General features: G+C 43.4%; 2 protein-coding genes across 9 annotated transcripts in view; one reads left to right on the top strand and one right to left on the bottom strand.

Moving 5' to 3' along the window:
* The window catches only part of SLC12A7 (solute carrier family 12 member 7), a 99,630-nt gene extending 73,452 nt beyond the window's left edge, over positions 1-26,178 (bottom strand). For 2 of the 4 annotated variants that reach the window (XM_082234232.1, XM_082234234.1), the window contains exon 1: positions 25,279-25,489. In XM_082234232.1, coding sequence (XP_082090358.1) covers positions 25,279-25,474 — 196 coding nt within the window. In that variant the 5' untranslated portion in view covers positions 25,475-25,489. Of the gene's footprint in view, positions 1-2,126; positions 2,238-25,278; positions 25,490-25,982 lie in introns of those variants that run through there. The other 2 variants (XM_082234233.1, XM_082234235.1) reach the window with 2 other exon arrangements.
* Positions 1-27,142, top strand: part of MAJIN (membrane anchored junction protein) — a gene marked incomplete at its 5' end in the record, with an annotated part of 238,719 nt that overhangs the window by 168,682 nt on the left and 42,895 nt on the right. Inside the window, one exon of one of the 5 annotated variants that reach the window (XM_082234563.1) lies at positions 10,535-10,563. The exons of 3 other annotated variants lie outside the window; for them this stretch is intronic. Of the gene's footprint in view, positions 1-10,534; positions 10,564-27,142 lie in introns of those variants that run through there. One more of the 5 variants, XM_082234573.1, reaches the window with a different exon arrangement.

Below are 27,142 nucleotides of genomic sequence, written 5' to 3'. Positions count from 1 at the left end.
AATAGGGGTGTTGAGTCAATGGTGTTTTACTCAAAGTAAACCCACTGAAATGAATAGACCTAACTTAATTGTGGGCACTGATTTCAACTGTTATACTCTGATTAAAAGCTAGTTGAAAAGCACCCTAGGATTTTCAGGAATGGTTTTATTATGCTATCATAGAGAGAAAGAGAACAGTGCACTGGGTAAAGACCTTATGACCTCGGCTACCTTCTGACCACATATACGTATTAGCTCTTTATAGGGCACTGAAGGTCAACACGGAAGGTGTGTACATGTGAGGCCACCTTAACAACCTTATTAACACAATATATGCACTGGATTTGCAATACATTTCAGAGCACAAAGTACACCAGCAGAACACCAATCTGCAGAAATTAATTGCTCTGGTGATATTAAACAGTATATAAATGATTTTTTTTTAATCTTACTAAAATAGTAAAAACTGCCAACACAGCACCCGATCCTGAACTCTCATTTGCCATATCAGAGGATCATAGAATCAGGACACACAAAATCAACTGTATCTCATGTTTGATTTCTGTCACTAGGAGTAAGACTTTAACAGCCCCGCCACGCAAAATTTCTGTGAATTGTTCCTTTTTATTTCAGGATTTTAAATATCTGCTCATCTAGTTGTCTACGACAAGGGGAAATTGCGAGGGAAGGGATGCTTTTGCAAAATGTAAGAAATTTATTTACCTTTTCCCTTTCTGGATGTCAGCATGTAACAGTGAGCTTATGTAGGAATATGCGTAAGCGGAAAGGCTAGAAGAATATTTAATGGGCTTGTAGTTTCTGAATATTTCTACTTTCAAGGCTGTTTTATACATTTAGCTTTGTATTACATCTCATACTCCCAAAAGGGCTCCAAACATAGTTCACAAAAAATGTTAGAACCACCCATACTACTTACACTTTGTAATTCATAGTTAATCACACATGTGAGATTTTGAGAAAAAGCAAACTAAGAACAGTTAAGATCATCACAACACTGAGGAAATAAAGACTCTGTTCCTGAATCTTGTTTTCTTCCCCAATCTGAATAAAGCAACCAGCCATCACTTTCTTTGAACACAACAAATATTTCAATGAAAATCCTGTAAAACTATAGATAGAACAGTGCAGAATATTCGAGTGCATATCCAGTACATAGTCTTTTCCCGTTATTTCATATTTCCTAACAAACCAAATCCAATTTCCCAAAAAATCAGCTTGTAGTCTGGGGAATATGATCCAGTCCTTCCCCTTCACACACCATATGAAGTATCTTCACACACCCATATGCAAGTATCTTAGCCCAGGAAGGCTCCTGATGAGAGACCAGGGAAGAAGGTTGACAGGAGACTAGCTTGTCCCCTTAATTTTACCAATAAAATTTTGTTCTCCCCTGATACTCCTACTTGAACTTACATTAAATATCCAAAGTTAAATGCAGCATGTAGTAAAAGGGACAGCTACCACTAAAGTTCCACCTCAGTCCTAACTGTACCATCCTTTATTTTCCTGACTCCACAAAGTCATCACCTGAATAAAGGTGCTGCGTCCCCACATTCCTTGAGAATTTAAAAGGAGAGTTCAGTAATCCAGTGCATTAATTAGTATCAATGAAGTGTTTAACATTGAAACATTTTCCAGGATTTCAATTTTAATTTATAAAACAAAAATCAAGAAAGCATTAAGATTATCATTAAAGTGCACTACGAGATGCTTGGTTACTGAAAAAGTTTATCACATGTGTACATTCTGATAGAGCTTTAATTTCCTGAAAACAGGCACTAAAATCCAAATCACTGTTAAAAGTATCTATAAAAAGCATTGTTTACCTAAATTATACTGAAGAGCAAAATGAAAAGTACTTAATCTGCCTTATGTAACAGAGGATTCTAATACTGCATCACTAAAATTAAATGCATTGCCTTACAATGCAGTGCTACTGAACTCCAATACGATGAAATGGATTGGACTGGAAAAAAATAATGCAATGTGGTTAAAAACTCTGGAGAAAACAGTATCTGAATTCTCCGAAGAAGCTTCTATGACTTCTGCTGGCAAGAACAACCAGCAGTTTATAAAACACTTGCTTTTCTCTCTCTCTTTTTTCTTTATTAAAGATTAAGACTCACCTGGGATTGGGCCCCCTTCCTCATAATCCCGTTCGTTCATAATCAGGAGTCAACTCTTCAAATGTTAAAAAGTGAAAGAGTAGAAAGCTGACAGTTGCTCTCTCGTTTTGTACAAGACCTCAAATCCTGTCTCTCGATAGTAGTGGATTAATCCTGAAGCAAGTCATCAAAGCTTCATGCAGTTTAAAGTATGCATGTGACACAAAGCCAAGCTGCAGTGCAGCAGCAGCAGCACTCTCCAACAGATTAAGCTGAGAGAGATGTTCATCAGTGATAAATCCCCCACACACAGAAGTAAGGGCAGGGCCTACATCTCTATCATCAAGTGTCGCCAGGTAGAAAGCCTTAAATTACACCTAGAATCGACTTGCTCTTTACAGCAGCAGATGTCTCTGAAGCTATTCCATTACACAAGCCCTCCTTGTGGATATGAAAGCAGCGAGCATCCAATCATTTCGACAGCATGCTATTCATAAACCAATACTTTATGTAGATAAAATATTTAATCCTAAATCCATGGGATTAAAGAGCTAGTAAATGATTTTTAATTTACATTATCTTAGTGGCTCTTAAACTGCAGGGTGGGACCTCTTGGGGAATATGTTTGGATGGAAAGTACCTAGGAGGTAGAAAATCCTGCAGCAATCAGTCAGAGATACTTTCCTCGTAGCAGTAGAGGTTTAGCATTAGTATCAGCATTTTGGTGGCTGTAATCGTGGAAACTGGAGAGGCAGGGAAAACATGGGAGCTACTAGCCACAGTAACCACACTCCCCATACATCTCCTTCCTTGGCTGGGTGTCTTCAGGAGAGTGTCTGAAACTCTGTTCCATTCCTCTAATGCCAGTGTGGGATTAGTCCCTAAATTCACAGATACTCATGCAAACAGTAGTATGAGAATTCTGGCCACTTGCCTCCAGAAGAATCACTGCTGCTGAGTTTGGAGACAGAGGGCTAGTAGAGCGAGGCAAAAATCCTGCACGGCTTTTATGTTTCATTGGGAGCAAGTCCCAATGAACCCAGTGGGACTTTTTCAGAGTAGATATGCATAGGATTACACAATTAATTTCAGAAGACGATCTGAATGCAAAGAGTTTTTGGAACAGTGCAAGTTCCTTTTTGAACTGATCTGGCAGAGGAAGAGGCAAATGCTATTTGTTGGAATATATTTGTTTTCCATCAAGGCCAATTCACATACTTGTTCTGAAGCACTAGTCCTCACAATTCATATAAGGAGCCATTTGTGACAAAAGGTTGCTCTGTCGGAGAGAAGACCTTCAAGTCTTCTTTGTGATTTGTTAACCTTTTGAAGCATGTCTACATGTCTAATAGCTACCCAGACTTGTTACAGGTTTCATTACTGGTGCATAAAGCCCTGAAAAACTTGGGACCAAGATACCTAGCAAACTGCCTCTCCATTGCAACTCAGATCTTCCTCTCAGATCTTCTAGAACAGCCATGCTGACCATACCACAACTGGTGGAATGCCATCTACAGTAATGCCATCTCAAAAATTAGCTTCTCAGTAGTACCACCTACTCTCTAGAACACCCTCCCACACAAGGCAGAAATAGCAGTAAAGTTCAAACATCTCCTGAAGAGCCATCTATTTAAGAAGCCTTTCACTGGTTCATACAATTCATCACACTGTTCTTGTTCTTGTTATTATTAATATATTTCTTCATTTCATTTCGTTTTGGTTACAATTTTCCAACTTTTATCTTTTCCAACTTTTAAGTATATTATTGTGTTTTATGTAAACCATTCTAAGCAATGCAGAAATGTTATTAATATAAATAATTGTTACCCACATGGGTGGTTGTAACACATGGGAGTTTATTATTTAACACAGATTAATTTAATTTAAAATAAATTAAAACTTTAAACAGATTTTTTTCTTTATAAAATCACCATGCAATGACTTTATCTTAATGACTGTAAATGACAATTCTGAGGGACTCGAAATATATTGCCCTTGAAAACCTTTACATGTACAAAAAACCCTTCAAAACAATATAATGAGAAAGCATCAATGTTTCATTTCTGTTAGTTTATCCCTTTGCAGAAGTAAAGAAGCCCACTGCTCTAAAATATAGTTCCTACAGGACCCAAAATATTCATGTTTTATGTTTTATCTGACTGAATATCCAAAAGAAACCTAACCAGAAAAAACTAGATAGTGATCAATGCCCCCTTTAACCAAATAAGCAAATAAATTTAAAAAATCATGAAATCAGTAAGACTCAATTCCAAGTAACTATGCTTAGAACATGTTTCTTTTTATTACTGTTGTGGTAAGGGCAGTGCTTTTGTTCTTTAAAAGGTTTAGGAGTACTGTCAGAGCTGCTTCCAGATCCCAGCTCACAGAGGACCACGCTAGCCGGCAACACTGTACAAAAGTCTTTATTGAGTTACAGTTTCCATTTTCAAGCCGCAGCGCGCAGCTCTACGTCTTAGAAGCTAGACCGGCGAAGCTCCGTCTGAGTCTCCGCCTCCTGTACACCAACTTAATACTCTAGCCTTACTCCACCTCTTCCGTCTTTCCTTCCTTCTCTGGGTCCCTCTGCCCCCCGTGGTCTCTTCCTTCCTGGACTCTTCTGACGCTGACCCCCCGGACTCTTCTCCCTCCTTGCAGCGGGCTTTAGGACCTGGCTCCCTATCCGGGCTGCTTACTGTGCCGCCTTCCTGTGCATTTGAACTTGGCGCGCGCGCCCAACCTTCAACCTTCCTCTTGACCGTTTCCTCGCTCCCCGATGGAGGTGTGGCCAATCCTGACTCATGCCCTCCCGCTTGCGGCGAGCCACCTGATCCCGATACCTGGGACCCCTCCTCCCTACTGCGCTCTGGTGGGGAAGCTGGCCCCGATTTCCAACTGCTGCTCTCTGAGTCCCCTCTGGTCCCTTCTTCCTGGGGTGTCCCCCTAGGTGCCCCCCTTGCTCTGACCACTGGCGCTCCTTTCTGTGAATCTTCCGATTCACTGGAAAGACTCAGAGATCTCGGGCCGCTGTCATCGCTCATATTTCCTTCGGATTCCTCCCCCTCGCTCTCTGTTTCCTCCCTTTCCTGTGCCTCTGCTCCTGAACCCCTGACAAGTACTTTCATTTTGACTAAGAAAATCACCATTTTATAATTCAAATCAGGAAAAATAAATACAGTAAATGGACAAAAGCAGAAAGATTCACAAAATGTTTAGGGATATGAGTACCCCCAGAAAAAAGCACTGGGTAAGGGCAAGTTACAACCATCAGTATGAATGTGCATTAACAGTTGTCAGAGCACACGTAACAGATTACCCTAAACTCAAAGTAAATTATTAAAACCAAGTCTGTTCTGTCTTTCTTGCTGCCCAGATAATACACAACTTATTTAATTGGCCAATGGCCAATGATGTTATAGGTTCAAACCCCACAAAAACATAAGCAGAACAGTTCCAATTACAATAACATTTTCATGAGAATGGTCCCTAAATTAGTGGTACAGCAAGTACTCTGTACAGTCCTAAACTCAATTTCCAGAGAAAATATTTTAGACAACAGGAGTAGGAAAGGTCTCTGCCAAAGATCATGGAAAGCCAGTCAGAGAAGACTGAGCTGAGTTAGAAGGACTCTCCAAAGGTTTGAAATGAAATAAGGCAGCTTTCGGTATTTGCTGTTAAATCTAACTTTGTTAGTGAAGGTAATGATGTTTTATTGTGCTAAAGTTATAGCACTGGGGAAGTAACCACGTGCTATCTGTGAAACACCTTTTTCCTGGCTCCTTAATTATCCATATCAGTCTTATTTGAGAATCTACAGCATTTAAAATGCTAACATTTTAATGAGGGACCATGAAGATTGAAAACAGCATGGGCACTGATCTGTTGAAAGGAGGGGAAAAGTCTGAAGTCCAGCTGGACGGATTTCAGTTTGAAATGTGATATTTCCTGAAACCTATTAGGAAACAGCTTTGTGACTTGCTGGAGACTGCTATTATGGTTGTGGAGCTTGATGTTTGTGAATTTGAACAGGAAAAGATTAAGCGCCCACACTCCTCTCAAAATCACAGCTTCCTTTTTTCAGTTTTGTTTTGTTTTAAGTGGTTTAGTTAAATGCATTTACGTGTAGGCTGAGGTCTATCCCAAACTTGGTACCAAACATCCTTTTACTGGAAATGCTAAGATTCCTGCCTGGATTTTCCACATATTACCCATTTGTGGCATAAAAATGAAACTGGAGAACAATGCTATAAAGCAATACTAACAACAATGGCTCACCAATGACGATTCAAAATATTTTGATTATATATTTCAAATAATGTTAACACAGCAATTACGTTGGGGAGGGACACATCAAAGTTGACACCACAGATGGCACAACTAGTATGTTAGCTGGGATTTGATTTTTTTCCATCTGCTATCTAAGCAGCATAGTGTTTGCACATATTCAAGCAATATCAACGAAGCACAAATGTTAGCCTCTGATCACAGAGATTACAATATTAGATATGTTGTCTGCAAATAGCATCATGTTCTGGAAAGTAATCCGCACGTGTCACATCTATTGCCAGCTATGAAACGGTTATGTAAAACACCAGATCTATACTGTGCAACTCGATGGAGAAAGTTTACTCATCTAAAAAGAGAAAATGACTTGAGAATATGAGCTTTGAAAGCATCTCATTAAACAAGATCATCTGCATTCATGCAGCAAAATAGGCATGTGCTTATAAATTTGATGTGTTGAACTTGTGTGATATGGTAGCTGAAACAGGTCTGCGTAACTTAGGACACATCATGCCATATGCAGCATACAACCCATTTATTATGGCCTACGAGGTTCAGGGTAATTATATGTGTACTAGAGACTGTGGTTCTGCTCCCTCTACTCACCAACCCCTTCCCCTTGTCACTCCCTCCACATTTAACACCCTAAAGCTTCCCTTCCCAACTGATTTCTGAAACCAATTCTCTTCTATTCCCCACTTTCCACCTTCACCCCATGTCCATGCCTCCTCCTTTTGTGCAACTGCCCCTGTATACAAACCACCCCCATTGTAAACTCCTGCATCCACCACCCACATGGCAACAAGCACACTTTTCACCTTCTGCTCAGTTGTGAAGTCATTGTCACCTCCTATATTCTTCAGACCCTTTCATGCCCCTGCTTTCATCTGCAACCCCATTCCCATGCCACCTGTTCCCTTTTCTGAAACCCCCTTTGCACATTCACTTTTTCCTTCACCCTCCTCCTTACTTTTCTCAACTCTCCCTTGCACACCAACCACCCCCCAATTCCCATGCCTCCTCCTGTCTCCTATTCTGCAGTCTCCTTTGTGCACATTACCCATGATTATACAGCTATCTTTAAGATGAACAGACTCTTCAGAGCAAGCATGTCAACTAGCTCGTTCAATTAGAAAAGGTTAAATAAAGTGGTTGCATGTTTGCTTATTAATAAAACATATTTTCTAAATTATTACACTGAATCTGGAACTTCATGTTGAAGACAACAAATGGTACCAGAAGTGAAATACATTGCAGCAGTCCAACACTTGGCAACATTTGACATCCTCTCCACCCACCACTACAGCCCTCATGCTATCTAGTTACTGCTTTCCCAAATTTTGGAAGGAGGTGGGAGGGCTCTAGGACCCTGCCAAAGCCTCACGTGTCCTTCCTAAAGCCCTGTGCCTAGCTTAGCCATCTGTGTGAATGCAGTGTGAGAGTAACAATTTTTGGACTCCCCCCCCCCCACACACACACTGTGCATGTGCGCAAGACAAAGCAGTTATGCGGCCCATGGGTTCTATGTTGAAGTACTCTTGCAACCCACTTGGTATGAAAAATTGGGCCATCCTGTACTATAAAATATTTGAGAGATCCACATCCTTTCTCTCTCACACATGAGGCAGCTGAGGTATGGAAGTGGGAGAAGCTTAAAACAAACAGGAAAAAAAATCCTTTTAGTGTTTGTTCCTTCTTGTACTCAAACAATGGCAGAAGTCTGAGTAAAGCAAAGGTGGACAGACACCTAGACAAAAATTGTGGTTTGAGTAAAGCAGTGATGAGAAACAGTGTGGGTTTTAACCAGGAGAAATAGCAGAGGTGGGTATAATAAAGAAGCCAGCACAACAGAGCCTTTTCTAACTCCCTTCTCACTGTATTCAAACCTTATGTTAAACTGCCCCTCTCCTCTCTCAGTATCACACCCTGCTCTCTCTATTCGATTCTCTGCTATTGTTTGAAATCACTACTTTTTGCCTCTCAGATCCTCTCCAACCCTCCTTTATTCAAACCTTTGCTGTTGTTTAAAACCACTATTTCCCCCGTAGCCTTCCATCTTCTGCCTGCTCTTCTACGCCCCTCCCTGTGCCATGACTTCATGCTAATCCAGGATTGTGACACAGCACTACGGTGGGGGCTGCACGATGACAGCCGTACATTTTTGACAGATATCTTGCATCTCAAATGCAGATTTGCTGTCCTAGACAGACAGTAGAAACAACATATTTAACAAGCACACGACAAGTGGGCTTACATAGCAGGTAGTCTGTATTCAACCCAGTAGGCCAAAGCTTGTGCAAATCTAGCCTAGAGTTCTTGATCAGGGAAATATAAATCCTCTCTGCTATGAAACTCAGTGGGTGGGCCTTGAATAAGACGCACACACCCTCATCCTAAGTTACCTCACAAGCTGTTGCAAGGATAAACAGCTTGCTCTGACCTCCCTAGGAGGAGCCGGGCACAAATGTAGTATTTCAAACTTCAGTACAGATTCTAAGCCTTTAACATCCCTTACATTTTACATAACTTCTATTTCTTTGACTAATATAAAGGTTTATCACCAATCTGGTTATTTTATGGCAACTTTTGCAATATCCGATCAACATGGATTTAGAAATACCACAACTTGTAAACCATCAAAGCAAACGCAATTTGTAAGCTAGGTGTGATGCTTGCAGCTCACCAGGGACCACCTGTTTTGGTCCAGGGCTGCAAAACAGGGGGTACAATACATGGCTTGCAAGCTATTTGTAACATAGGACAAAATTTCTGTAGGCCTAATTTAAGAGTCACATTTTTAAAAAGATTCACCATTTTATCTTTTTCAGAGCGGTGTAAAAGACAGAAGCAGGTGTTTAACTGAATTAGAGGGTTAGAGGAAACCAGGGCAAGCCCAAGTATTAAGCAAAATGTGAAAGTGGCAGGTTTAAGCCACCATGAAATGGGACAAAATGTCAATTTCATTCATACAATACTGCTACCATTGTAAAAAAACAAAACAAAAAACCAGCAAAACTATACAAAGTGTCTACATAACAATGAATTTGAAGCACAGCAAAACATTTTAGGCAGTTGAAAAGGTTAGATTAAACAAGGATAATGAAAACAAGACGTAGAAGGATGGATTGTAACAAACATTGACATAGCTAACAAACTGAAACCAGGTCTCTTGAAACCCTACTCTTCAGATTTCACAATGCGCCCTTACATTGGGAGTACTGTTTTGATTACACAGCTCAGGCACCTAAATTGCCTTGGACCATTTGGCCTTGTGTGTTCCACGTCCTTCCCAGAGGTTCCTCTTCATCCCATTTTTATTGGCCAGCATCATTCAAAATCCACACCCGCAAGGAAGAAGTTGTTTGTGAAGCCTCGCTAGTGTTTCTGTCTAAACCTCTGGCCTCTGACACCAATCCAGACTTAGCTGCTGGGTTCCTAATACACACAAATGACTTTCCTTATTGAAAAAGATGAAGGAAATTGTATTTAATAGAACATCTGATGTCAATTATTACCACATCTAAAAGTAGCCTTGCCAGGTAAAATGACTCAGCTGGTAATGTTGGATCCTTTGTACATGAGGTCATTATCCCATTATCTATGTTGTGAACAGGTTATTTCTAGCTGCCGTTGTCAGAATAAAGGTCATAAGCTCTCCAGAATTATGTTCCTCCACTGTCTGAATGCAGATATATGCATTTGTCATTACTATTGTCTTGCAAGTTTTTACGGTTGCTACCTTTATTTACACAGAGGTTTCTATGTATTTAACCGCTGAGTAACTGCAAGAAACCTAACAGCTGACCTTTTAATTCATTGAATAAAGCACGTCAAAGTGCAAGTAGATAAATAGGTACCGCTCCGGCGGGAAGGTAAACGGCGTTTCCGTGCGCTGCTCTGGTTTGCCAGAAGCGGCTTAGTCATGCTGGCCACATGATCCGGAAGCTGTACGCTGGCTCCCTTGGCCAATAAAACGAGATGAGCGCCGCAACCCCAGAGTCGGTCACGACTGGACCTAATGGTCAGTGGTCCCTTTACCTTTTAACTGCAAGAAACCCAGCAGGTGACCTTTTAATTCATTAAATCTCCAAATTGGGAGAAGCTGGAGCTGTGGGTTAAACCACAGAGCCTAGGACTTGCCGATCAGAAGGTTGGCGGTTCGAATCCCCGCAACGGGGTGAGTTCCCGTTGCTCGGTCCCTGCTCCTACCAACCTAGCAATTCGAAAGCACGTCAAAGTGCAAGTAGATAAATAGGTACCACTCCGGCAGGAAGGTAAACAGTGTTTCCGTGCGCTGCTCTGGTTTGCCAGAAGCGGCTTAGTCATGCTGGCCACATGATCCGGAAGCTGTACGCTGGCTCCCTCGGCCAATAAAGCGAGATGAGCGCCGCAACCGCAGAGTCGGGCACGACTGGACCTAATGTTCAGGGGTCCCTTTACCTTACATTTTATGAATTTTTGCATGTTGCTCATTTGTTAAAGGCACAGAAATACTGGCAGTGGGGGGAGTAACAGCTACTCTGCCATGCACCTAAGAATTGTCCTCCTGATTAAGTTCAAGGTCTGTCTAGCCCAACATTCCAATTAACTGTGGTCAGCCAGATATTACAAGCAGAGCAGAGCATGAAGGAAATGGCCATGCAGTGTCTAAAACTTGTAAACAAATCTTACTATTTAGAACTGTGACAGTATGGCGCTATTCCTCATGTCAGTAGGCAAGGAGTTCTGAAGTGTGGGTGATGCAACACTAAAATATTGATTTTTGGTTAGTTTCATTTTTATAAATGCAATAAAAGTATTATGTGAGACCTGTAGCAATGCCAGTTTCGAGGATCAAAGCAGCTGATGGGGCATATATGGGATAAGGGCATCTCACAGGTAAACTGGCCCCAAGCCAAATAGGTGCATAATGGGTGCAAATCGAGAGTTATAACAGGGCTAGAATTTCAAGAACTGACTGTATATTTATTAAGTACCCTGTATAGAAGTCAGTACAGAATACCTCTACTATGAGGGTGGTCTGACAGGTTTGGAAAAGGTGGAAGGAACAGCTGGTGCTGAACATTTTTCCAGAGCTCATGCAGAACAGCAGACATATTAATTTCTTACGTCTCCACAATGCAGGTTTAAATAAACTCTGAGACTTTGTTCTTGAATCTCAACCACTCCCAAGGGTTATGTTGAAATCCCAAATTAAGGACCATAGAATCTCTAGGCTGACTTGCTACCAAATTGCTAGTTTTATTTGTTGAACACACATCAGGGAACTGGCATTGAAGGACCTTGCCCCTTATGAATTATTGTTGGACTCTGCCACAAAGATAAAACAGAGTCCAGTGTCTAGACAGAATAGTGTGTTAATCTTAATAGATATGAATACAGCGAAAGTCTAAGGCAGATGTGGGAAGCCGATTAGCAGATTACTATTAATGAAGAGGTCTTGACTTCAATGTGGGGGAGATTTCCTTTTAAATGTCCTGACCTTGATGAAAGAGGTAGTACTTTAAATAGTGCAAAAAATAAATAAACTGATATCTTATGCCTACAAATTTAGCCTCACTGTTCACCAAACTGTTGAAGAGGATGTCAAATGTTAGGCTCTGTTCAACAAATGTGGCGGACATGTGAGATAGTGGCTCATTTCTGGGACAACCACTTGTTAAAATAAAAACAATTACAGGACGAAACACCTTTAAATGTCCAGAGCTGGCACTCCTCGATCGTATCACAGGAGATAATACTAACTTATAGTTCAAACCCCTAATAAGTTCCCTTTAATTAGCAGCCAGCCAGGCTCACAGTCATAAAAAAACTAGAGGAATTTGAGAGAGAACTCTGACAAGTTGCTACAATAGTGTACGGCAAATAGCACATGTGGAAAAGTTGACTAATAAAATAAAACTGGCACAAGGTTTGAAGAATAAAGACTCTCCTGCAACCAATTGGTACAGCTTTTCTGTGTACATGGCTAAAAATGGAAAAGGTGACTCTTCTCCCATTATAAAACATTTGTTTAGCATAACCTGTATGTCCCCTTCTATGCAAACGGTTGTCTGGGATAGGAACTATTTACATTACCTGGATGTTATTTTTGATGTACTGCATCTTCTGGGTTAGGGTTTATTTTGTGTGTAATGATGTTGTTAAATGTTGTAATGCAATAAAGCAAAGTATTTATCATACAGTGGTACCTCGGTCTACAAACAGCCTAGTTCATGAACTCTTTGGAACACGAACACTTCAAAACCGGGAGAAAGTGTTCTGGTTAGCAAACTTTGTCTGGAATACGAACGTACTCCGTTCAGGGGTGCACTTTCATTTTGAGTGCCACGCTTCAATTGTCTGGCAGTGGAGAAGGGGGTCGTCACCGTGTTTGCCGCAGCCGTGAGGGAGGGAAGTTGCGCACGCGCCAGCTGGTTTTCAGGCACACAACTCCCCCCATGCCGCTGCAGGAGGAGAGTGTTTCCTGCAACCGCAAGGGAAGCTGCGCACCTGCCAGCCAGCTGGTTTGTGGGAGCGCAACTCCCCCCCCCAGGTTGTTGTGAAAGGCACGCGCTCTAGGGAGCATTTCCCACAGCGGGGGGGGGGAGGAGAGAAATCTGTGTGGATCCCAGTTCAGCTACTGATTGATTGATTGATTGATTGATTGTGTGACTGCGGAAATGGATAAAAGACCCCATCCAAACAATGACCATCATCAGTGCAGGTAAGAAAAAATAATTTTAATTTTTATCGTCTACAATACTGTTTTATTTATTTTATAGTACAGTACATTGATTACTGCTTTCATTTTATGGATCAATGGTCTTGTTAGATAGTAAAATTCATGTTAAACTCCTGGTTTAGGAGTTGTTTTTAAAAGTCTGGAATGGATTAATCCATTTTGCATTACTTTCTATAGGAAAGCGCGCCCTGGTTTAAGAACGGACTTCTGGAACGGATTAAGTTCATAAACCAAGGTACCACTGTTGTTGTTTAGTCGTTTAGTCGTGTCCAACTCTTCGTGACCCCATGGACCAGAGCACGCCAGGCACTCCTGTCTTCCACTGCCTCCCGCAGTTTGGTCAAACTCATGCTGGTAGCTTCGAGAACACTGTCCAAACATCTCGTCCTCTGTCGTCCCCTTCTCCTTGTGCCCTCAATCTTTCCCAACATCAAGGTCTTTTCCAGGGAGTCTTCTCTTCTCATGAGGTAGCCAAAGTACAGTGGTACCTCGCAAGACGAACGCCTCGCAAGACGGAAAACCCGCTAGACGAAAGGGTTTTCCGTTTTGGAGGCGCTTCGCAAGACGAATTTCCCTATGGGCTTGCTTCGCAAGACGACAGCCCATAGGGAAATATCCGGGACAGCGGGGAAGCGCAGCGCGTCTTCCCCACTGTCCTCGGACCTCCTCCGAAGCCGGGCGGTGGGGCGGGAACGCCTCCTCCCGCCGCCACCGGGCTTCGGAACGCTGCTCCGAAGCCAGTCGGGGGGGCGGGAACACCTTCTGAAGGCGGGCGGGGGGCAAAAGTCTTTGTCCCCCCTGCCTGCCTTCCCAGGGGCTTTTAAATCGCCCCGGACAGCGGAGAAGTCCTCCGCTGTCCCGGGGCGATTTTAAAATGCCGCCCGCCAGCATTTTAAGATCGCCCGGACAGCGGAGAAGTCCTCCGCTGTCCCGGGGTTTTTTAAAATGCTGGGGGTGGGAAGAAAAGCCCTTGTCCCCCCCCCCCCCCGCCTTCAGAAGAGGTCCGGGGACAGACTGTCCCCGGACCTGGTCTGAAGGCGGGTTCCCTAGGAACGCATTAATTGATTTTCAATGCATTCCTATGGGAAACCGTGCATCGCAAGACGAAAAACTCGCAAGACGAAGAGACTTGCGGAACGAATTAATTTCGTCTTGCGAGGCACCACTGTATTGGAGCCTCAGCTTCAGGAACTGTCCTTCCAGTGAGCACGCAGGGCTGATTTCCTTCAGAATGGATAGGTCTGATCTTCTTGCAGTCCATGGGACTCTCAAGAGTCTACTCCAGCACCATAATTCAAAAGCATCAATTCTTCAGCCATCAGCCTTGCCATGGCGAAGGGGCTTGAATAACTCAGAGAAGCTATGAGCTATGCCGTGCTGGGCCACCCAAGATGGACAGGTCATAGTGGAGAGTTTTGACCAAACGTGATCCACCTGGAGCAGGAACTGGCAAGCCACTCCAGTATCACTGCCAAGAAAACTCCACCACTGTAATAACTTTAAAGTTCTGTACTGACCCGGGGGGGGGGGACTCCCCAAAGTGATGTGTCAAAGCAGCAATACCCTTTTGTGTTACCTACTTTCGGGACAGCCCTACTGCCTGCATGAGAGCTTGTTCTTGTAGCAAGACAAGCTCTGGACCACACCCCCATTCCAGCTGTTATTCACTCAGTCAGCAATCAAACAGTACCCCAAACTGCAATCAGCACAAACACTCTTACCCGCAGGCAGGTATCTCACTGTACAAACTGATGCAAAAACAAAACAAAACAAAACAAAAAACATACACACTGTCTTGCAGCCTGGCTAGGCAAGCGGACCAGGCAGGGGCCAGAACAAAGCCATCCATCCCTGTTTAGTCCTCTGTAGGTCTGCTCAACACTGCTGCCACTTCTGTTTGGTAACAGGGTCATTTTCTCACCTAACTCTCCAGTCTTCACTTCATGGTTGTAGTACATAGTGAAGATGTACTCTTAAAGGGGCCTCTGTTCTTTACAGAAATTTCTCCACCCTGACCCACTTTCATTGCACAACTGAAAGTGAAAGGGACTATTCTATATTATGATCAGCTTGCAACACTCTACTCATTTTTTTACTGTTTAAAAGGTTTTAAAGCCTGTTGCTAGCTGTCAGGGGTTCAGAGACAGAGGCACAGGTGAGGGGGGAGACGGAGAGCGATGGGGAAGAATCCCAGGACAGTGAGGAAGAGGATGACAATGACTTGAGGTCTTCCATGAGTCTCTCAAGTGAATCGGAGGATTCCCAGAAGGGGGCGCCCCTAGTCAGGCCAAGGGGGGTCACAGGGGGGATCTGCCAGGAGCAGGGAAGCAGCAGGGAAACCCCGAGTAGGAGTGGGAGATCGGGGCCGGCTTCCCAGCAGGAACGAAGTGAAGAGAGTGGAGTTCCCAGTGTGACACACGGAGCGGAGCAGGATGGAGACAGGGGAAGGAGATCGGGGCAGGACGTCCTGCCGGAAAAGGCGGAGAGTAGTACAGGGAGTAGTGTAAGTGTCAAGAGGAAGGTCAGGGGTAGCGAACGCGCGCCAAGTTCAAATGTGGAGGCGCGCGGAAATGGAGAGAGCCCGGAGGAGGAGCCTGGCCCCAAAGCACGAAGGAGGGGGGAACAGGCATCTGAGGAATCCGCTTCAGGAGAGAGCAGGAGGGAAGGAACCCAGGGGGGCAGAAAGACCCTGCGGAAAAGGAAAGACAGGAAGAGGTGGACTAGCACAAGCCTCTTAAGCTGGTGTAGGGGCGGGACTGATTCAGAGGGGACTTCAAACGTCTAGCCTAAGAGACGCGGGGCTGCGCGCCTCGGTTGTGGAACCGATAATGAACTGCAATAAACATCCTTGTATATAAGAAGAGCCTGGCGTTGGTCTTTTGTGAGCTGAGACCTGAGGCAGCCCTGACACTAGCTTTTTACAAGTCCTGCTTGAGCAGGTAAGCAAAGGACTTTTTAAAAAAGGCAAGCAAAGTACCTCAGCTGAGACAACCACCTTGTTAAGTTAATTAAGATATGCCACTCATCACCACAATCACTCCTGACAAATTTATCTTATATTTCTCCCTACAAGCAGCCATTTGGGGGATCCCCCCCATTTCCCCTTCTTCTATTTCCTCCTTTCTCAACATTGCAACACACTGTTCTATATGTCTACTCAGAAGTAACTTCCATTAAGTTTAGTGGAGCTTCCAGCTAGGCCACATTCTGAGCATGTCTAAAAGCCCCAAGTCTTGATTTTAAACTGCAAAGAGAGTGTGTGCTCCAAAAGCTTAGAAGCACTAGCACACTGAGGATGAAGAGAAAATATGAAATGTGATTAGTATACTGAGGCAATGTTAGGAGTAGACTTGACTTCCCTGGAGACATTCCAAACACAACCCAGCCCCATTTTCTGTAATCCCACCTTTCATTTCCTTTCCTCAGAAGACAAGTGTCTGGGAAGAGGAGAGTACTGGCTGATGATAGACTTAATCTTGCAGCTGACCAATAGGAAGTGGAATGCTAACTGTGACGAGGCAGTATCAGCTGTAGGTCGTTGAATTGGCTTTCGGGATATCAGATAGGGAGTACGAAGATGTGGGAAGTGTTACAATACAAAATTTAAATATCAGTTACAGAATTAAGAACTAGGGTGGGGAGAGAAAGAATTACCGTATCTTTCCCAGAATAGTAAAGAAAAATTTCTTCTGTACTTTTTCTTCTCTATGGAATTAAAAGAGTCTGTTGTAAAGACAAATCCTAACCACAATTCCTTCTGTATGGATTATTTTTTAAAAAACTTTTTTAGCAGTCTCCAAAACTTGAATTATTATCATGTGACACTGCAGAGAATCAAGAATATGCCCTGGAAAAATAGACATTTATTTTAAGATACGGTAAAAACTATGTATCATAAACTGAGCCCTTTAGTAACCTATTCCAGAGCTACTTCCACTAAATTATGTTCTATCAGAAGCTAATTTAAATAATCAAGAAAACAAACATTCAGAATGTTTAACTAGACAAGAAGTTGAGCTATATCTATGTTTAGAATGGGCTGAAAATACATAATTAGAAAACTCACTGAAAATACATAATTAGAAAACTCGAAAGTGCTTGATCTCTTGATTACCACTGGAGTTTATTTCACATCAACAATATGATCACTCAATTGGACAGTGCTGAAAAGAAAACTTTTCCACACTATTGAGCTTACATCTTTGTCCAAAGGTCTTCACTGAAATCACAAACAATTTGATTAACAACTCTAATCAAAGCTGGTTATTCTTTCCAGATTTCACTACAATAAAATACTGCAATCAATTTCTGCTCCTGGTAAGCCTATTGAGGTTTGCCTCTCTGAGTCAATAAAACTGAATGAACTCAGGACCAGTTTAAAAGTTTTCATTGCTAATCAAGATATTTTTTAATTTAAAAAAGCAATTTAAAATGATAAACAAATCTCAAATTATATAACCAAACCAAAATTATTATCTAGGCAGACACTGTAAATATACTGTACACAGATCAAAATGCCCATCATTTTCAAAAATATATTTTCTAGGATTTATTTGTACTCAGAAATTCAAGAGTTTGCTTTTCTTCACAGTCAAGGTACACTCGAAGAGCATTTACTGAAAGGGTTTAGCATGTTTCCTTTTAAGGTCACAGTAATACAAAGGAATAATCTCATTTCTATATGATCTAAAATATCAATCGGCCCAATCAGCACTCTTCTGCTTTTCAAGTTCCATATTCTTTTAAAAAGAAGATATGTACAATTGTAGCAATACAGAGAATCCTGGACACCACAAACAGCTCTTAAAACAAGGAACAAGTAAACTTACAAGGAACTGAAGTGCTGTGGTATAGACATGGAGAAAGCTGGGAGTAACAGCCACTGAACAGCCAAAGTGTCAGCTGCACCAAAACCAGAGGTCTTAATCTTAATTCCATGCACTCCAATCTGTATCTTCAGGAGCACTTGATCAGACTAATTGAAAGGGGAAGGAAGTTTGTTATCCACGCTGCCAAGCTGAGCAATGGGAAATTACCGGTACACTGGATGCGAACGGAATCCGTTCCGGAGCCCCGTTCGCATCCTGAAGTGAATGTAACACGCGTCTGCGCCTGCCACGTTTCACTGCTTCCATGCATGCGTGTGATGTCATTTTGAGCGTCTGCGCATGTGCGAGTGGCGAAACCCAGAAGTAACGCGTTCCGTTACTTCCAGGTTGCCATGGAGCGCAACCCGAAAACGCTCAACCTGAAGCGTATTCATCCCGAGGTATGACTGTAGTCCCTGCACGCAGCCTCCTCCTGGTAGAGGTAGGAAGTGAGTCTAAACGCAAGCAAAGAGGGAGTAAGGCAGGAGCATAGGGGCATGAAAGGACAAAGAAGTCTACACAAGTTGTCCAGTCTAAGTAGTAGCTCAAGGTGAGCAGCTGGAACTCATGGGGAGAGTTACAAAATATAAGAAATGGGAAAGTAGTAAAAAGCAGATTGTGTGGTGCCACTTACTCTTAAAGAAGACATGGTTCTTGAGAAATGGAGGAGGAAGAAGGACAAAGCACCAGAACCTCTTTCCTCCTCAGAAGAAGTTGTAGGCAAGTATACAGTAATACACATTGGGCTAAAAATAAATTCAGTGAAGAAAAGGAAGTATTTCTTCACACAACACATAACCAATTAATGCTATCCGCTGCAACAAGATGTCATAGTAACCACTGGCTTAGGCGGCTTTAAAAGTAGTTCCTCATATTCCTAGTTTAGTAGTCTATGAAAGACTACCTGCAGTTCAGAGGCAGCAAGTCTCCAAAAACAAATTGCTGAGAGGCAAAACATGAAGGCAGACTGGTGCCTGCCTTCATGCACAACCTGTGGGATCCTCAGAAGCATCTAGCTGGCCACTGTTGGAAACAAAATGCTAAACTAGAAGTGCCACTGGTCTGATGTAGCAAGTATATTCTTACATTGATATCTAATCTACAGCATATTCTGAGCTCAGATATAGGCAACAACCCTTAAAAAAGACTGAACAGTATTTCAAATTATTCACTGACTGATACAGGACAGTCATACTTCACACTTCTAGCCATATCTTCACAACTCGCATGCAGCCACGAACAACACCACTCCCAGACTGCAGGGACATTTGTGGCTAGTCAATAAGCAAAGACAGGTTCTTCACCATTGCCTGTCAATTCCCACTCACTCCTATACTGCAAGAGTGGGATTTTCCAGTACTGTCTACAAGAACTCCACAACATTTTTCTTGAGTGATTACATGCCAATACTACACATGTTTTGGGTTTAAGTTTTTGTTGTTACAATGCAATTTGATTGTAAATACACATAACCAATTGAACTGTAGTGATAGTGGCAGAAATCCAGCAGATTTGAATGAAATCAGTGGACTTCTTTGATGGATTTTGGGTAATATTTACAGGTATTTATTTATTAGATTTATATACTACCACTCCTCCCAAAGATGACACATTTCTGTGATTAAAAAGCACAATTAAAAATAAAATAAAAACCTATTTAGAACATTGGAATTTTTTTTAAAAAACCTAAAAACAATAAAACATCTAAAACTAATTTAAGAACTGATGATCTTAATTAACACAAACCATGTACATATATTTCCTTGTTTCTCAGTCACTGAAATAGCGCCCTTCCTTGGTTCTGATGTAAAGGGCTGATTTACACCAGGGGTCACGAACCTAAAGCCCATGGGCTGGAAGCGGCCTGTGGAGGTCATTTGACCGGCCAACGAGCTGCCACCAAACTGAGCTACCAGCACAGCGCAGCATGGGGACTCGCTTCCGCAGTGCTGAAAATTGCGTCTGCGCACGTGCAAACACTGAAAATTGTGTCTGCGCAGATGCAGACGCCGAAAATCACGACTGTGCACATGTAGATGCTGAAAATCGTGTCTGTGCACGTGTAGACGCCGAATATCGTGGGCGCGCAATCCGGCCCATGGAGGGATCTGCACGGGACCAATCCGGCCCAAGCAAGATAAACCTTGCTGACCCCTGATTTACACCAACAATTGCATATTTGTATTATTTATTTTTCCCAGCTCTCAGTTCTGGGGTTTTCTCTTTCCTTTCAGTATTTAGCATATAGAATTATAATTGCCATTATCATATAACATCCCCCAATACAGATGAAAAGTAATGCCTATTTTTCTTCAACATTTTCAGCACAGAGGTTTGCAAACATCTGCAATTTTGCTTGCAAATGCAGGGCTAATGTTTTCCCCTCTCCCTGCCTGCCTTGCATGTTGCACTTCTTACAATAATGGGATGGGAGCACTCCAACAACTTCTAAAACCCATCACAAAATCTGAGTTGGCGTTCCACATATGAGGAAGACTAAAATTAATAAGATTAATTAATAAAACAAAAATTCTGAAGACGAGAAGGGATCTTCCCACTTTCTATCCAACCTTCTTTTTCTTTTTCTTAAGAGACAGTGGTGTGTGGAATTACCAACTTAGGTTTGCTGATGTGTTTATTTCTACCTCCACTCCACCCCAGTTCTTTCAGAGGAGTCTCTAAACCTGTAGGTCTGATCCTCCTGCCTTGTATTTTTTGTATAATCCTGAGAACATATTCAGATTACAAATATTCTAAACTCCCCCCCCCCAAAAAAAACAATCAAAAACAGAATGGTCCTGCTATAAACCAAACGAAAGCCACAGGTGTCAGGACTGTTCAAAAATGACCTCTATGTGTCAGGTGATGCCTTTATTAGGGCCAACAAAAATGTCATAAAATAGTATCTTTATATCACTGTAGTTAAAAATTTCATCTATAAATTTTAATTACAGCACTTCACTGCTAGCTAACTAACTTCTGATAGTGGAGAACAGAAAAAATAATGAGCCTAGAACCCACAGGGAGATGGGAATTCTTGCAGGTAGGAAACACAAAAGAAAAAGGAACAAAAACAAGGGGAAAGATAAACAGAGAAAAGATTACAAGGAAGGAAGGAAGAGATATAAAAGACACAAGCAGCAGTGACCTAAACAGAATCTGAGTGAGAATACTGAATAAACAACCAACCACTGATTGTTATCATTGCAAAAAGATCAGACTCTCTCTGATCTGTGCAATTTCCTGTTAACATTGGTGGCATTCTGCAATAGATTCAAAGCCAAACCAGACATGATAGTAACATCTCCATTTGGTTAAACTGGACAATTTTCAGAACAAATGGAGTGCGGGTTGAGGGTGCTAAAATCTCCCCTCACCCTAACTTTTCTTCTCACAATCTGTCTTCTTAGGGGCTTTTCTCCTCCAATACCAGAAGTATGTAAGCTCAAGTAACAGGAATAAAATAAAAGGAAAGAGGCAGGCACTCAAGCTGACAAATCCCATTATACCTTGCATCTTGTTAGCATGTTGTTCTTTTGCTGTTCTCTTGCTAGACAAGTCATAGGCAAACTCGGCCCTCTAGATGTTTTTGGTACTACAACTCCTATCATCCCTAGCTGACAGGACCAGTGGTCGTGGATGGGAGTTGTAGTTCCAAAACATCTAGAGCAGCGGTTCTCAACCTGTGAGTCCCCAGATGTTGTTGGACTACAACTCCCATCATCCCTGAGCTCTGGCCTTGCTAGCTAGGGGTGATGGGAGTTGTAGTTCAACAACATCTGGGGACCCACAGGTTGAGAAAGGCTGATCTGGAGGGTCGGGTTTGCCTATGCCTGGGCTAGACACTTCTATAAAGCTCCCTTTCAGTCCCTCTCTCTACCCATTTTTACAACTGTACTGTAATGCAAATAATAATTCATCATTAGACAGATACCAACAACAACAGAGAGAGCACAGTGGTGGCAGCAAAAAGACCAGAACGGGACCTGAGCAGAGTTGTGATTTTCAGCAACTGACAACAGTCATTATGCCTGTCCTAAACTTTCAACTTGCAGTGTCACTGGATGACCCTGGGTTCTAGAGTTATAAGAAAGGAAGAAAAACTTCTCTTTCTCCACACATCATGCATAATTGTATCCACCTCTGAAATGTCGCTCACCCCCCTTCCCCTCCCCAAACAAAGAAATCACTAATATTGTAATCTTTCCTCACAAGGAAGTTGCTCTAGCCCTTTGATTGTTTTCGTTCCCCTTTTCTAGCTCAACAATTTCTTTTATGAGTTGCAATTATAAGAACTGCAGACAGTATTTCAAGTGTACTCTCACCATATCTTTCCATAATGGCATTATATTTGTGGTTTTATTTTCAATCCTTTTCCTAATGATCCCCAACATAGAATTAGCCTTTTCACAGCTGTAGCACACTGGGTCAACATTTTCATCACGTTATCCATCATGACCCTGAGGTCTTGTATCCTGGTCAGTTGCTGCCAGTTCAGACCCCAATAGGGTATTTGTTAAGTTAGGATTTTCTTCTCCAATGTGCATCCCTTCACACTTTCTTACACTGAACTGCGTATGTTATTTTAATAATGCTACAAATTCCTTCGGTGTTCTTCACAATCCCTGACAGAGCTGCTGTAAGAATGGTTGAGGTGAATATGAAATCCTTTGATATAAATACTTACAGTGGACTCTTATACATGTTTCCTCAGGATTCCTCAGGGAAGCAGGCATAAGATTGCACCAAGGTATTGTTATATACTCCCCAATTCCCTCAAGAACAGCAATGTCAGTTTTTTAAAAAAATACAGTGATACCTTGGTTTATTCCCCAATTCCCTCAGGAACAGCAATGTCAGTTTTTTAAAAATACAGTGATACCTTGGTTGTCAAACTTAATCTGTTCCAGGAGTCCGTTTGACTCCCAGAAAGGTTAAAAAACCAAGGTGTGGCTTCTGATTGGCTGCAGGAGCTTCCTGCACTCAATCAGAAGCCGCGTCGGATGTTCGCAGATCAAAACACTCACTTCCAGGTTTGCAGCGTTCAGCAGTCGATTTGTTCAACAACAAAGGCGTTTGACTACCAAGGTACCACTGTACTTTGGACGAGTGCACTCTGGCCCCTTCTGGTGTACATAATATTTACAAATATAGAAGCACGGCATATACTGGCAACACAACACTCCAGAAAGACAGCAGAATCACATCAGATCTTCAGAGTGATGGCCTGTATTCACAGGGTGTGCTCAGCAAACTCACATCTCTCTTCTTCTCCCTCTCCAAAACAACCAGCTGCTGTTTGTCACACCCATCTGCCCTCTCCCATCTGCTGGAGGATGCCATCTTATCTAGGTTCCAAGATTATCTCCTTAAAACAGTCAAGAGAATTCTCCCACTATCTCCTTAAAACAGTCAGGAGAATTCTACAGCTATCTCTTTATGTTAGGCTCACACTGAAGAATGATCAACCAACCAAACTACAAAGGAATCAGCTGGCAAGCATACCAGAATTATTCACATATACTTCAAGTATGTGTAGTCAAAGTGGAAGCACCAGGGAGGTACTGCTGCAATCTAATGCAATAGGGTGAGTCATATGGTACAATAATTGCCTTCAGCAGATGCCATGCCTAGCTCCATCCCAAATTTTTGTGAACATATTGCCTTTCCACATTACTTTCAGGCCAATTGTTCAAACCACTTCATATCTAATCCTATTCCTCTTATTTTTGTCTGTTCTCTCGCTTTGTCCTTTTGGAGAAAGTTAGGTAAATATTTTTCTAGACTTGCATGGGTGTTTCTTTCAAACTTGTCCACTCTTCCCCTCTTTTTCCCTCAGCTTTTTCTGCCCTTATGCTATTCAGTTCCTTTGTCTGTAGAACACCTGTTCATTCCACTTCAGCCACACTAAGCATCAAACTTAAGCTGCATACACACTATACCTTTAAAGTGCACCCCACACACAGTAATTATGGACACTGTAGTCTGTTGAGGGTTGCTGGTCACTGTAACTCTGTGGGAGGTAAACTACAGTGCCCAGAATTCTTTTAGGAGGTAATGTGCTTCAAATGTGCTTTTAAAGTATAATGTGTATGCAGCCTCAGTTATTTGTTCCGGGTGAATTTAAGCATGCATAAGGTATTGGCAATGAAACAGTAGAATGGACTGCACCACTTTACACTAGAATTGGGGAATCACATTTTAAAACCATATAGAAGAAGACAACTAGCACAGTACAGATGTGACTTTCCCCCTGAAGTGCTAGTTTTCTACTTGCAATGAGTTATTTTTAAATACAGGGAATCGTTCAAAAATTATGAAGTGGTATACCCCTCAAGACCCTACAACCACATTCCACAACATATATACAGTTGTCTGCATAAATGATAGACTGGAATACATTCTACACAATACTACTTAAGACTGCAGGTGAGGGCCTATTTTGGAACATTCCCACAAGGTTTTCCTCAAAAGTAAAAAGCTCCCTGAAGTAGCATGTCAGGGAGAACCCTTTCTGCGTCCAAGCACCAGGCCCGTTTGCAGACCAACTCTATGTTACAAAGATGTCTACAAACGTGACACAAAGGCTGGCAACATTAACCCCACCATGTGGGAATCTCTTGCAGATGACAGCAGTGCCTGCACACAGTTAGGTCGTGTATCCAGAGCAGTAAGGGTAAGGGGACCCCTGACCATTAGGTCCAGTCGTGGCCGACTCTGGGGTTGAGGCGCTCATCTCGCTTTATTGGCCGAGGGAGCCGGCGTACAGCTTCCGGGTCATGTGGCCAGCATGACTAAGAGCAGAAATGACCACTGGGAGGAGCGCAGAGAGAGGAAACGCCATGGTGCACCTGAAGCAGCACAACCGGACGCCTTCATTTGCCCCAGCTGAAACAAAACATGTCTCTCCCTTATTCCGTCTCTAGAGCCACAGCAGGTGCTGCAACTCTCCCAATGGTTTAGCTTCACCCCCAAAGGCACACTCCTCCTCCGCTGACTTGAGTCAGATGGATGCCATATGTAAATATGTCTTTTACATATGGGAATATTAAAAAACACAGCACCACTTTCCCACTGCAACCTGACATGGTACACTCCGGAAACATACTGATTTACCTTGTCTATACTCCTAACTACTCCTCCCCCGCCAAAAAAACAAAATTAACTTTGCTTTCTGCTCCCTAACCTTTCCCAACTGTTAACTGATAGTGCTCCCTCTAAAAATTCCCTTAAGAAACCTGCTTATGGAGGTGGAGCAATGAGAAACGGGGCTTCGCTTTCCAGAGAAAATGCACAATACCGTGGCTCGTTTTGACAATAGCTAGCGCCGGAAACGCCCAGGCTTGGCGAAGCTCCTCCTTGTTTCCATCCGCTGCCAGGAGAGGGAAAGGCCACCTGTGGGACCGGCGAGAGCAAACAATGGGAGTTGCAAATCCCCACGGCGGAACTTTCGCCAGGACAACCTGCCGGGCAGACTCACAGGTTCCCCGGAGCATTATTATCTGTGCGAGTTCTCCACAACTTACCTGCATGCACACGTGCTGGGAAATAAAGAATCAAAAATGAACAAAGCCAAGCTCTCCCCCCCCCGCCCCCCACATTTCCTAGTTTCATTAACTACGAGCCACGAAGTTTTGGGTACTTTCCAAAGTTTTGCAGCGCCAACCCCGCGTTTGGTAGCCTCCCCCCCCAAAAAAGAAATAATGGATACACTAAACCTGGGTTCGTAGTTGACACCCAGATTCCTACAGTTCCTTCCGGGAGTGTGGGCGAAACCGAAGTTTGCTGCCTCTTCCCCTTCAATCCACCTGCGCCCACAGGAGGTGAAAAATGCCCAAAATGTCCTGAGGGGGGAGGGAAGAGCCCCTTCCCCTGGACATATACACGACCCCCCCTCCATTTCACCTCCTTGTAACACGCATATGCCACCCACACGCGGGTGGGGGGGGATACACAGCAATGAGGACCACACACACATCCCGAGGACCACGCGCGACCACTCGCCTCGGCTCCCGGGCTCCACGCGGCCATTCTCGAAGGGCGCTTCTTGCGGCCGCCCGAGGGTCCCCGTGCCCGGCTCCTCCGCCGCGTGCTCCGGCTGCTGCCCCGCTTGGGCGCCGGGGCCCTCTTCGCCGCCGCCGCCCCCGGGCGCCTCCACGGGCACCACCGTGAAGTTGGTGGGCATGGCAACTCGCTCTCGCCGAGGCTCCCCGGCCGGGTCCCGCCGTGCACGGCCGCCGCCGCCCTCCTTCCCCGCCCACCCGCGTTAGCAGCCGCGGCGGCGGCAAGAGTTTGCGGCTCTTTCCCCCACACCTCCGCCTCTCTTTCCTCGGCCGGCCCCCTCAAGCCGGGAGCTCCTCCGCTGCCAGGCAGGAGCCGCGCCTCACGTGAGGGGAGCCTTTGCCTCAGAGGGGAAAGGCGGGAAGAGAGGCGCTTCCCGCCTCAGCAGCTCTTTGTTGAACGCGGCGTCGGCGAGGGGCAGAGGGAGCCCAGGGCTGCCCCGACCCCAACACACACACACGCAGAGCCCTGGAGCTTCAATTCAACACCCCTTTACTGGCCCACACACACACAAAAACACACACCCTCTGGCTTGATTCAACACACACAGAGAGCCCTTTAATTTATTCAACACCCCCACCCCTTCATTTGATTCAGCACCCCCCTACAAACACACACACACACCCCTTTACTTGATTCAACACACACACACACACACAGCCCTTGGGTTTATTCAACGTCCCCCCTTCATTTTATTCAACACCCCCCTACAACACACACACACCTTGACTTGATTCAACACACACACACAACCCTTGAGTTTATTCAACACCCCTTTATTTGATTCAACACCCCCCTACACACCTTGACTTGATTCAACACACACACACACACACACACACACACACAGTCCTTGAGTTTATTCAACACCCCCTTTGATTCAAAACACACCCCTACAAATACACGCATGCACACCTTGACTTGATTCAACACACACACACACACAGTCCTTGAGTTTATTCAACACCCCCTTTGATTCAAAACACACCCCTACAAATACACGCATGCACACCTTGACTTGATTCAACACCCAGGAGAGCAAGCCCAAGCTTGCTCTGAATGTGAGAGGGTTTTGTATGTGGGGCATCAAAAGCAGCAAAGGA

Source organism: Podarcis vaucheri (genome assembly GCF_965113315.1).
Source record: "Podarcis vaucheri genome assembly, chromosome: 8".
NCBI classification, from domain to species: domain Eukaryota; kingdom Metazoa; phylum Chordata; class Lepidosauria; order Squamata; family Lacertidae; genus Podarcis; species Podarcis vaucheri.
The sequence above is the reverse complement of the archived record's forward strand: the minus strand, read 5'-3'. Positions and strand labels throughout refer to the sequence as shown.